Raw genomic sequence first — 12113 nt, 5'->3', positions numbered from 1 at the left:
TCCTCCCTCCTCCAGCCATCATTATCCCCCAGCTCATCCTTCCTCTCCTTTCCCTCCCCCATCTCTTCCTCTTCTTCCTCCCCCATTTTTCCTCCCCCTCCCCAAATCATCCTTCCCTTCTCCACCTCTCTCTCTGTCACTCCCACATTCCCACCCTCCCAATCTCCCCTCCCACTTACCCAAGCTTCAGTTCCCTCCTCCAAGCACATATGAAAGCTGTGGCGTTTGTCTGAGTGGCCTCTTGTGTGTCTACACCTTACAGGTGTTTGTTGAGCAAGTGTGCCTACAAGGAAGGGGGCTGGGTTCGAGGAGCTGCCCAGGCCCCTTCCGATGGTGAAGGAAGGTCCCAGGCTGGAGCAGTGTGTGTGTGTGTAACTTTTGGCACAAGTGTGGTCTGTGTTGTGAAGTCTTTCTGGTTAAACGTGTACACGTGTCTTTGTGCATGATGCAGTAGTTCCAGGGACTCTGTGGCTCTCCCAAGAGGTCATTGCCACCTACCTGGTGCCCACTTGGTGGTCCCTTTGTACCTAGCAGGGTTTCAGCAGGGCTCTGGAGTAGATCTCGATGACTGAGACTGCTGGACCCTTCCAGCTGACATCTGATCTGAAGACCCCGGGCCCTGCCAAGGAGCCATTGCCAGCTAGATAGATTGCCCAGCCCCCAGTTGGGTGATGGCCACCCCTCTGTCCCTCCAGATCCCACCTCCCCCAGCTCCCCAAGTAGAGTTCCTGAGCCCGAAGGTGGAGGAAAATGACCCTAGGCCTCAGGGATTCCTCCAAGGAGAGGAACCTGGGACCTCTTACCAGAGCCTCAAGACAAAGCCCAAAGATCCACGAGAAGGAGTAGAGAGTGGATCAGAACAATCCTCGACCACCTTGCCTGGGACCATGGTGACCTGCCTGAAGCCACAGCCTCCAGAACACAATGATTTGACCCAGATTCCTGAGAAGAAAGGTGAGACTGAAAGAAGAATGAGGGAAGTGGTGGGGGTTTAGGGGGGCACATGAATGAGTAGATGGGGAGGGCTGGTCCTGGGAAAGTAATGAGGGATTAGTGTTGGACTTGGGAAGATCTGGGTTCAGATCCTGCATCTAAAGTCCACTTAGCCTTTCAGTAGCCCACTCACACATCCAGACAGCTCTCCAAGACAGGAATCCTTAACCTTCTTTGTGTCCTAGACCCTTTTGGCCGCAGTCTGGTGAAGCCTATGGACCCCTTCTCCAAATCAAGGTTTTAAATGCTTAAAGTGAAGCATATAGGATTACAAAGCAAACCAATTGTATTGAAATACAGTTATCAAAAATACAGTTATTAAAAAAATGGCCCCCCAATTAAGAGGCCAAGCTCTCAGACTGTAAATTACTGATGAGGTGAAGATCTCCTTCAGGTGGATGAAATCACAGTTCTGGACCACAACAGAAAAGTGCTACTACTTACTATGTAGTTTTGAGGCGCAAATGAGATCATGTATGAGAAGTGTTTTGCAAACTTTTAAAAGATCCCATCGGTGTCAGTCATTATTGGAAAGAAGAGGGGAGCCTGGTCCTCTTTCATATGGTCCTTCCAGAGCCACTTTGGGCAAAAATAGCTTTATTGGGGAGGACATTCTTCATCGAGATGACGTTGGGGCAGTGCATAGAGCGCTGGTCCCAGAGTCAAGAAGACCTGAGTTCAAATCCACAGTCAGATATTGACTTGCTATGTTACCCTGAACAAGTCACTTAAGCTCTGCCTCAGTTTTCTCCTCTGTAAAATGGAGATAATCATAGTGCCAAGGGTTGTTGTGAGGATCTCATGATCTTTGAATTTGAATTTGATCATATCCCATCTGTGGTCTTACTTGGTTCTTCTTGGAGTCTCCTGAGGCAAGTAAAGCAGATGTGGTTATCTCCACTTTACAAAACAAGAAAACCGAGTAAATATCATGAAGTCTCAAGACCAGGACATATTGGAGACTGGAAAGGAGCCTCCTGAGCTTCCTTGCCCCTTCTGTTCCAAGACTTCTCTCATAATGAAGGTGATCTCTTCTCCAGGCTGATTTCTAACAAGAACTCAGAAAATTGATTCACATCTTAAAGAGTTAGGAGAGCGAAGAGAGATGTTTTCTTTCCTTACTAAATATGGAGGTATCCAAAACCCTTCACATCACCGGACAGCCTTGGAGACAAAGCTTCAAATTCTCCTTTTGTGTCCTAACTTCTAGAAGCGATCTCTATTTGTTTCCCTTGGGAAGGAAGAATCAGGGGTGATACCCATGATCCTCTTTTCTCATTCTTGGCTCTGGTGGCTCCTTAGAAACCAAAGAGGCCTTAGACCCAGGCACAATCCTCCTCAGCCCTGACCTCTAGTGAGTGGCCAGCTAGCCCCTGCTGGAATACTTCAAGTGATGAGAAACTCCATGAATTGTTAAACTGCTCTTTCTGTGTCAGCGTCCTCTGATCATTGCCACCACATCTACCTTCCTGTCCCATCTGTCCTTGGTTCTAGTTATGCTGCCTGGAGCCAGACAGAATACCTGTGGCTTCCTCCTTCAAGGAGTCAGTGATATCCCTCAGCCTTTCCTCTGGACATTTGGGAGGGACCCTTCCGAGATCATCTGGTCTAACCATATTGTTATAAGGAAGATTAACAGATATCCAAGTTGGTCCAGAGTTGGATCTTTGGCTGTCATCGCTGGTCCTTAGTTCTCAAAGCCATTCTTCATAACCACACCATGTTTCCTAGATCTTGTCCTTATCCATCTCCTCTGAACAATTTCTGCTTTGGCAATGTATAAGGCTAGACAAAATATTCTAGATCTTTCAGCAGTGGTGGCGGACACTGGGATTGCTGCCATTCTTGACTATTAGTCACACATTCCAAGGCTGCATAGTCCCATCTACCACTCTACACCACTGGAGCTATTAATGCGTCAATCCCATACAAAACACAGTAAAAAGATACCTCTGTGATTTTTTTTTTTAATAAACTCTAGAGTTTATTCTTTGGAGCTATTATACTCGAGTCTTGGCATCTACCACTGTGGAGTTTCATCTTTCCACTCTATGGGGTCTTAGTTCAGCTCAAAAATACATTTCCCACTTCCCTCACCTTGGTGGCAGGCACATATTTTCTAAGCTTGCCTTTTCTGTCTCCAAGGCCATTCATAAGAAACATTGATGAGAAGAGAGCCAAGGACGGTTATGGGCCTATTGGGTATATACCTGAGATTCCAGATTGACAACAGCTGTTAAGCCTCTGCCTATGGGGACACTGACTGATTCATTGAGCCACAGATCAGCCTCTTTGACTCATCGTTCATCCCTCATTTCTACATCTTGTCCACAAAGTTATTGTGACACCCTTTGTCAGCGGTTGGGCTGAAATACAGACAAATATTTTAGTCTTGGACTGGCCCCCTGATTTCCTCACTCAGGCACCATCTCCAAAAGAGGGAGGTGATGTTAGCTTGTCTTGACTTGTGTTCAGTAAAGCTGTTCTTGGCTCCTTATAGATCATGGCTTTGTTTTCTTGGGGCTCATCACAATCTGTCCTCAAGTTATGCTGACGATTCAAATCAAGGTCATTAGTCTTGAGTTCCATAATCCCCTTCTTTTGTTTTCTATTTTTTAAATCAATCTCCAGTCTCCTGGCTTTTCCATTCGTTCCTAAAGATTACCAGCTTTCCCTGGGAGCTGCTCCCTTCAGGCAGGGTGTTTGTCTGGACTTGAGGAGCTGATGTCCTCCCAAAGCTCCGAGGGGCTCCCTGCCATCTTGGATGCAAGTTCCTTAATTGTGTGTGTTTTGCGTTTTTTTGTGTAATCCATTCCTTTTCATGGAGAAGACCAGAGCAAAAGAGGAATTTATGAGCTCTTGCTTTCTCCCCTTTACCTCTTGACATACAATCTGCTGGATGCAGAGGATCCATTCTTTCTATGTTCTTGCCCTGAACACACCTCCAATGTCCTATTCATTGTCTCAAACATTTTCCCCAGGCCTAGGCTCCCATTTAGGTTCACATCCCCAACAATTTAGCAATAATCATTGCAGATGGTTACCTAGCCCTTCATAATTTTATGAACAACTTTACACACAGCATCGCCCCTTATCTGCCAACCCCCTTCTGAGAAAGACAATCCTCAGTGCTCAGAGGACCTCAGACTGAGAGTAAGAAAGCCCCTTAGAGGTCCCTCCTTTGACAAATGAGTCAGCTAAGATACAGAGATGGGAAGCGACTTGCCCAAGATGCCAATGGCATTTTGTGCCTTCCATGTTTGAGGTTTGGCTGCAAAGAAGGGGAGGGAGGACTTCTGGCTCTTCACACACCAGCTGTTCTTCCAGGGGCTCCCCAGAGAGCAGATCTCCATTGCCAGTGTACCTTCAGTCAGGCAGCACAAGCATTTATACCAGGCATTGTGCTAGGTGCTAGAGGGAACGGTATACATGAGGAATACTGGATAAAAGTGAGAAAAGCCCTGCCTTCATGGAGGTTCCATTCTACAATATTTTGCTTCTGCTGTTGTTTGGAGAGGTGGATACAGTGCCCGTCCTGGAACCAGGAAGACTCATCTTCCTGAGTTCAAATCGAGCCTAACCCTTACTAGCTGTGTAATCCCTGGACAAGTCATTTAATCCTATTTGCCTCAGTTTCCTCTTCTATAAAATGACCTAGAGAAAGAAATAACAACCCACTCTAGTACCTTTGCCAAGAAAATTCCAAAGGAAGTCACGAAGAGTTGGACATGACTGAAAAATGACTGAACTAGCAACATTGCTTTGATCCGTAGTGGGAAATTTCCCATAGCTAGCTCAGAGATCTGTTAATCAATCAATAAAATTAATTGAGCACCTACTACATGGCAGGCACTTTGCTAAGTGTTGTTATATATTGCTACAAAGATACCATATGCGTTTTTGTCCTTTATCATTGCCCAGATGTGCTCTGCCAATCTCCCAGCTCTCCATAGATTTCCTGTAGTTGTAAAACTTGAGCTACAAGTCCATGTTAATGGTCACCAAGCACTTGCTGTGTTTGGGGCTGTGCTAGAGAGCCTCTCAGATCTTATTTTCTGGAGGAGATGGTGATTTCTATGCTGATGGGCACAGACAGCAAGACTAGTCTCCTTCATGGCCATTTATGTTTCCCCAGCTGTGCAGTCTCAGGATTCAGCCTTTGCTACAGAGGGGAGCACCAAGGAAGAGGGAATGGCTGCTGGGTGGCCGACAGCCGGCTCTCAGGTGAGGTGGGTTTTTTCTCCCTGTCTGCCAGCAGGTGTACATGAGTCTTTTTCTTGTGCCCAGACAGTCCTGACTCATGCAGAGACCTGAGCCCTCATCCCTCATCCTTAGGACACAGAGCCTTCTCATTTAATATTTAATTTTTCCCAGTTACATGTAAAAACAACTTTAACCTTTTTTTTTCTTCAAATTTTGAGTTCTGAATTCTCTCCCTCCCTTCCCACCCCACCTCATTGAGAAGGCAAGCAATTTGACATAGGTTACATGTATGATGTCATGCAAAACACATTTCCATGTAAGTCATTTTTCAAAAGAAAACACAACCAAAAAAAAAAACCAAGAAAAGTAAAGAAAGTAAAGAAAAAGTGACTTTGATCTGCATTTAGGCTCCACCAGTCCTTTCATCATAAGTCCTACAAAATTATCTTGGATCATTATTTTGCTGAGAATAGCTAAGTTATTCATAGTAGATCATCATACAGTATTGCTGTTACTGTGTACAATGTTCTAGTTCTGCTCATTTCACTTTGCATCAGTTCATGTAAGTCTTTCGATGTTTTTCTGAGAGCATCCTGCTCATCATTTCTTACAGCACAATAATGTTCCATCACAATCACATACAACAACTTGTTTAGCCATTCCCCAATTAATAGACATCCCCTCAGTTTCCAATTCTTTGCCCTCACTAAAAGAGGGGCTATAAATATTTCTGTGCACATGGGTCCTTTTCCTTTTTGTTTTTATCTCTTTGGGATGCAGGCTTAGCAGTGGTGTTGCTTGGTTAAAGGGTCCTTTGGACACAGTTCCAAATTGCTCTCCAGAATGGTTTAATCAGTTTAGAACTTCACCAATAGTACATTACCCACATCCCCTCCAACATTTGTCATTTTCCTTTTCTCTTGGATTAGCCAATCTGACAGGTGTGAGGTAGTAGCTTAGAGCTGTTTGAACGTGCATTTCTCTCATCAGTAGGGACATAGAGCATTTTTTCCCATATGACTATAGATAGCTTTAATTACTTTGTCTGAAAACTGTCTATTCATATCCTTTGAACATTTATCGGCTGAGGAACGGCTCTTATTTCCATAAATTTGATTCAGTTTTCTCTATGTTTGAGAAATGAAGCTTTTATCAGAGAAACTATTTTTTTCACAGTAATGATTACCAGCTGTGTATTCCCCTCCATTCTATTTTCACCCTGTTTATCCTACTCTGTCTTCTTCTACCCTGTCCATTCAAAAAAAGTGTTTTGCTTCTGCCTTTTACCTCCTCCAAACTGTCCTCCTTTCTGTCAGCTTGCCATACACACACTTCTTTTATCCCCTTCCTTTCCTACTTTCCTGTATGGTAAGGTAGATTTTTACACCCAACTAAGTATGTATATTATTCCCTCTTTTGATCTAGTTCCAGTGAGAGTAAGGTTCATGTGCTCCCTTCCCTACTTCCCCTGCTTTCCTCTCTTTGTAACATCTTTTTCAGGTCTCTTTTGTCATATAACTTATCCCATTCTACCTCTCCTTTTCTCCTTCTCCCGGTGCATTCTTCTCATTCCTTAATTTCATTTTTTGTTTTTTTTAGAGAATCATACCATTGCATTCAACTCACCCCTCTGCTTTCTGTCTGTGTCTTCTAAGTGCCCTAATAATGAGAAAAATTTTAGGAGTTATAAATATCATTTTCCCATGTAAGAATATAAACAGTTTAGCCTTATTGAATCCCTTGTGATTTCCCTTTCCTGTTTGCTTCTTTTCCTCTTGTATTTGAAAGTCAGGTTTTCTATCCAGCTCTGGTCTTTTCATCAGGAATGGTTAAAAGTCCTCTGTTTCATTGAATATCCATTTTTTCCCCTGAAGAATGACACTCAAAGCTGGGTAAGTTATTCTTGGTTGTACTGCTAGTTCTTTTGCCCTCCAGAATATCGTATTCCAAGCCCTCTGATCCTTTAATGTAGAAGCTGCTATAACTAATGTTATCTTAACTGTGGTTCCACAATATTTGAATTATTTCCAAGAATTTTAAAATTTTCTCTCCTGGATCTATTTTCCAGGTCAGTTGTTTTTCCAAGGAGAGATTTCATATTTTCTTCTATTTTTTTCATTCTTTAATTTTGTTTGATTGTTTCTTGATATTTCATAAAGTCTTTAGCTTCCACTTGCCCAATTCTAATTTTTAAGGATCCACTTCTTCTTTTTAAGGCCTTCTACTCTTCATTGAATTTTTGTGCCTCTTAACCATTTGACCTAGCCTGTTTTTTAAAGTGTTATTTTCTTCATTATTTTTTGTGTCACCTTTACCAACATTTTTCATGATTTTCTTGCATCATTCTCATTTATCTTCCAATTTTCCCTCTACTTCTCTTACTTGGCTTTTAAAATCCTTTTTGAGCTCTTCCACAGCCTGAGACAAATTTGTATTTTTCTTTAAGGCTTTGGATGCAGGAATTTTGATTTTATTGTCTTCTGAGAGTGTGTTTTGATCTTCCTTGTCACCATAGTAACTTTCTATGGTCAGATTTTTTTCTTGACTTTTAACTCTATGCTAAAGTGGGGCTCTGCTTCCCAAGCGGAGGGGGCACCACACCAAACTTCAGGTTTTTTTGTGCAACTGTTTTCAGAGATAATTCTGGGGGCCTGTAAGTTTTTGGCTCTCCTAAGGTGGCATGATCTAGGGAGGGGTGAGTTTACTATTCTCCCGTACTGTGCATTGGTTTGTGAGGGACCACATATACTCTTTTCAGCCCTGGAACTGTCTCTGCTCCCCTGTGACCTCAAGCTCTGCTAAATAAGCAGAGCGCTCTGTGCTTGTGCTTCCCTCATACTGGGACTAAGACCCAGGACTACAACCCAGATCATAGTATAGACAGTGCAACAGAGTCCTGCCCCTGGTGCCAGCAAAGGGACTGTCAATCTCCCTCTGACCTGTTGTCTGATCCCCTTATCATCTGTAGGCTGAGAGGTCTAGAAACCTCCACTGCTGCCACTGATTTAGTCACCCTGATGCCTGTTCCTGGTTTGCTAGCGTCTGGTCTGTGCTAGATTGTGCTCCATAGAACTTTCCTGCCCACCTTCCACGTTGTCTTGGGCTGGAAAATTGTTTCAGTCTTTTTGTGGGTTCTGCCTCTCTATAATTTGTTTAGAGTCATTATTTAATGTTATTTGGAGGGGTTTGGGAAATAGCTCAGGTGAATCCCTGCCTTTACTCCACCATCTTGGCTCCACCTCTGAGAACAGATTCTCTAGGCAATTCTCTGCACTCATTTATCTCACTAGCATTGCTGTGGCCTCTAATGAAGGCAGCATGGTCCACTGGAAAGAGCCTTGGCTTTGAGTGTGAGAATCTAAAGTCAAATTCTGACTTTGCCACTTATTTATTTTGTGAACTTGGGCTTAACCTTAACATGGGTGGCTCTTCTGCTCTTTTTTGAAATGGAAAGGAAAGGGCTGGTGCTGAACTAGCTGACCTCTCGGGTCCCAACCCCCTCTTTACCAATGAAACTAAGTCTGCGCTGGGTGCTGTGGGCATATGAGATAATTAAAAAGCATCAACCTTTTCTTGACTGCCTGGTATGGGGCAGGTCCCTTGCTAGCCCCAAAGGAGGGAATACCGAGTCAAGACGCAGCCCCTGTCCTCCAGGGCAGTCTAGCATGAAACATCATCCCTTTCCTCAAGGGACTGAACATGACATATATGTATTAATTAATACACAGAAGCACATCTATATCATATATATACATATATATGTGTGTATATATACAATACTTTTATGTTGAATGAGTTTTTTCCTCATCACTGTCCTCTAAGGTCAGCAATACAAATATTATTATCTTCATTTTATAGATAAGCAAACCAAGGCTCAGTGAGGGAGGGCCTTGCCCATGATCATAGAATAATGAAATCTGAAGAGTTGTAACTAGGGAAATCAGAGGGCCTTCCAGCCTGAACCTGGTTCCATTAGGCCTTGAGCTTCTTAAAGGTAGGGCCCATCTTTTGTCTTTCTTTGTATCCCTATCACTTTGCACAATGCCTAGCACATGTAGGCATTTATTGTTGTTTAGTTTTCAATTGTGTCCAACTCTTTGTGGTGACAATTTTGGGGGTCTCATTTTACAGATGAGAAAACTAAGGCAAATAAGGTTAAAGAACTTGCCCAGAGTTGCACAGCTAGTAAGTGTCTGAAGCCAGATTTGAACTCAGATTTTCCTAACTCCAGAGCTAGTGATGGCTCACTATGGCACCCCCAGCCACCAATGGACATGATAAACATTTATTAACTAACCATTGGGCTAATTTTTCTTAACCAGAAATCCCTTCTCTGACATCCCCAACAAATGGTTATTTGGGTTTTGCTTTGAAGACCTCTGGAGATGGGGGAACACAGTATATCTTCTGTCCCAGCCTACTCCATTGGGGGACAGGCCTAATTGTTGGGGATCTGAGTCTTTAGCTTACTCCTACTTCTCTGGAGCACAGAAGAACCTCATAGAAGACAATTATCCCTGCAAAGTGTTTTAAACAATAAACTTCATCAAAATCTTTCTACTTTTGCCTTCAGAATTTCATTCTTGAGAGCTCCCTTTCTCCCACATGACCATCCTTGAAGGTTGCTCTCACTTCACCCTTCAGTCTCTTTAAGCTAATATCACTAGTTTCTCCACCCAGTCCTAGGAGGCCTCGTTATGCAGGCCTCTTACCCCTTCTGCCCCTGCTGGATGCCTTTCACCTTGTCTTTGCCTTCCTCTAGATGTGGGCAGGCTAGGGCAGAGGGCAAAGTTCATGGTGATTGTACTGCCTCCCTCATTCTGGGTACAGCACATCCCTTGATGCAACTTGGGGCAGGCATTGGCTTTTTTTGGCTCATGATCTTTCTCGGTCTGACTACCTTTGTAAAATATCAGGCATATAGCACCCATCATTTTTCCAGACTCTTTGAAATCTAATTTCCCCAAATCTAAAGAGCACATCATACTATGCACAGCTCTCCTCTTCTCTGTAATGAACTCTAATGTAGTGATCACTTGCCTCCAATATTTCCAAAGATCTCACAGCTAAGTGTCAGTTGGGAGAAAAAGAATTACAAATCCCATGCAAACCCTTGTGGTAATAAGGTATATTAGTTACAGGACAACCTCTGTTTCACTCCACAGAAAACACATAAAAGACTCACAGTTACCCCTAAATAGTCAGTTCATTTCTTTACCTCATCTACTGTCCCCCACTTAATTCCCCAGTCTCATGATACCAACCTCTGGTTTGGACCCTCCTTGGAAAATAATCCAGTTTGGGGTTTGCTAGAGAGTTGAGTCCTACTTTTACCCTAGGGATATGTACCAGCTTGTAGCTTTCTCTGCTTCCTAAGATCAAGGACTGTGTTTAGTACAGCAGGTACTCAATAAAGATATGACTTAAAATACTTAGAACCTTGGATGATGTCAGAACCATTTCTTCTGCACCTTGGCCCCTGTCACTGTCCTCCCCCAAGGGCAGATGGGGGGATAGTCCCTGGGTAAGCCGGAATGCATGTGATGTTTCAGGAGCCAGTGACATTCAAGGATGTGGCTGTGGACTTCAGCCAGGATGAATGGGGGTTGCTGGACCCTGCCCAGAGACACCTCTACAGGGATGTGATGCTGGAGAATTACAGGAACCTGGTCTCACTGGGTAAGGGTGGTTTCCTCTGACATGGGTATGTTAGCCTCCTCAGTTCTTGTCAGCTATGGGTCCTCTGGAGATCATCTCTGCTCTTGATAGTGGGTTCCAGGGTCATATGTCCAATCCATTTGTGGCCCATACACCATGTATTTCTACTTCTGTTCCCAGGAAGAAAGACCCGTGCTTTGTAGAATTATAAGTGGCCAGACTAATTGGGCTGCCCAGCAGACTGTCCCCTCGTTATCCTCTTTTCCCAGGATCCTTTCTAGTGAGGCAGCCTTTGCAGGGGGCAGGTTCCTATCCTAGTTGGACAAACTTTTTTTCTCTCTGAGCCCAAGGAGAACAGAGGTGCCCTCTCTCTACTCCAACCTCCAGAGCTCCTTTGTACCACCCTACAATCTATGACCTCTCTTTCCTCAAGGCCAGGACGCTGGCACTGAGCTCTCGGCTGACTCCCTTTTCCCTGAGCATAAGTAGATACATCCTGTTTCTCTTCCCATGAGCAGGGCTGGTCCAAGCCCAACCTGATATGGTCTCTCACTTGGAACGAAGAGATGAACCGTGGAGGCTGGAGAGAGGAGACCTCAGAGGCAGCCCTCCAGGTGAGTAAATTAAGAATCCAGGGAGGGGAAGGACTCAAGAGTGACAGCATGGCAGGGAAGGGTGACATCTTTAAAAAGTTGGGGTAGGGGATGCTGCCTAGTGACCCTGAGCCTATGGGGCCTTTGAGAGCATTGTATGAGTGTAGTCATGGACTGAAGGGAACTTGAAGATATCTTTAGCTTCTGCCTTCTCATTCCTTAGCATCATCCCCTCTCCCTCAGCGTCCCCATCCTCAACAACTCCCCCTTCTCAGAATCTCTCCCTCCTCAGCATCCTCCTCTATGTTCTCTGTGGATCTCACTCCCACATTCTTTATTCCCTGACCCCACCAAGTCTGGCCTTTGTCACAGATTCACCATCTCTGACTTTAAACATTACAGGTTTCTCCATTTAAAAAAACAAAACAAAGCAAAAAAATACCTTTTCCTTGCCTCTGTTCCCTTTTTGTCTTCTTCCTTGTGTCTCACTCTATGTTCCCTGCCTCCCAGATCCCTTTCCTAACCCCACCTCAGCCTGGCCTCCATCTTCACCTTGCTGACAGCGTTCTGTCAGGCCTGCCCAGGCCTCATGGTCCTTGTCCTTCTGGACACTTGACAGTACTGAGCAGGTCCTGTCTTTAAAACAGAACAGAATAAAACCCTCTC

General features: G+C 44.2%; 1 protein-coding gene across 3 annotated transcripts in view; it reads left to right on the top strand.

Moving 5' to 3' along the window:
* LOC140508402 (uncharacterized) overlaps positions 1-12113 on the top strand; it is a 38743-nt gene that overhangs the window by 23386 nt on the left and 3244 nt on the right. Inside the window, exons 1-3 of one of the 3 annotated variants that reach the window (XM_072616279.1) lie at positions 872-954; positions 10749-10875; positions 11373-11468. The exons of 1 other annotated variant lie outside the window; for it this stretch is intronic. In XM_072616279.1, coding sequence (XP_072472380.1) covers positions 10842-10875; positions 11373-11468 — 130 coding nt within the window. In that variant the 5' untranslated portion in view covers positions 872-954; positions 10749-10841. Of the gene's footprint in view, positions 1-871; positions 955-10739; positions 10876-11372; positions 11469-12113 lie in introns of those variants that run through there. One more of the 3 variants, XM_072616278.1, reaches the window with a different exon arrangement.

The sequence above is a fragment of the Notamacropus eugenii genome, chromosome 5 (genome assembly GCF_028372415.1).
Source record: "Notamacropus eugenii isolate mMacEug1 chromosome 5, mMacEug1.pri_v2, whole genome shotgun sequence".
Classification (NCBI taxonomy): Eukaryota; Metazoa; Chordata; class Mammalia; order Diprotodontia; family Macropodidae; genus Notamacropus; species Notamacropus eugenii.
The sequence above is the reverse complement of the archived record's forward strand: the minus strand, read 5'-3'. Positions and strand labels throughout refer to the sequence as shown.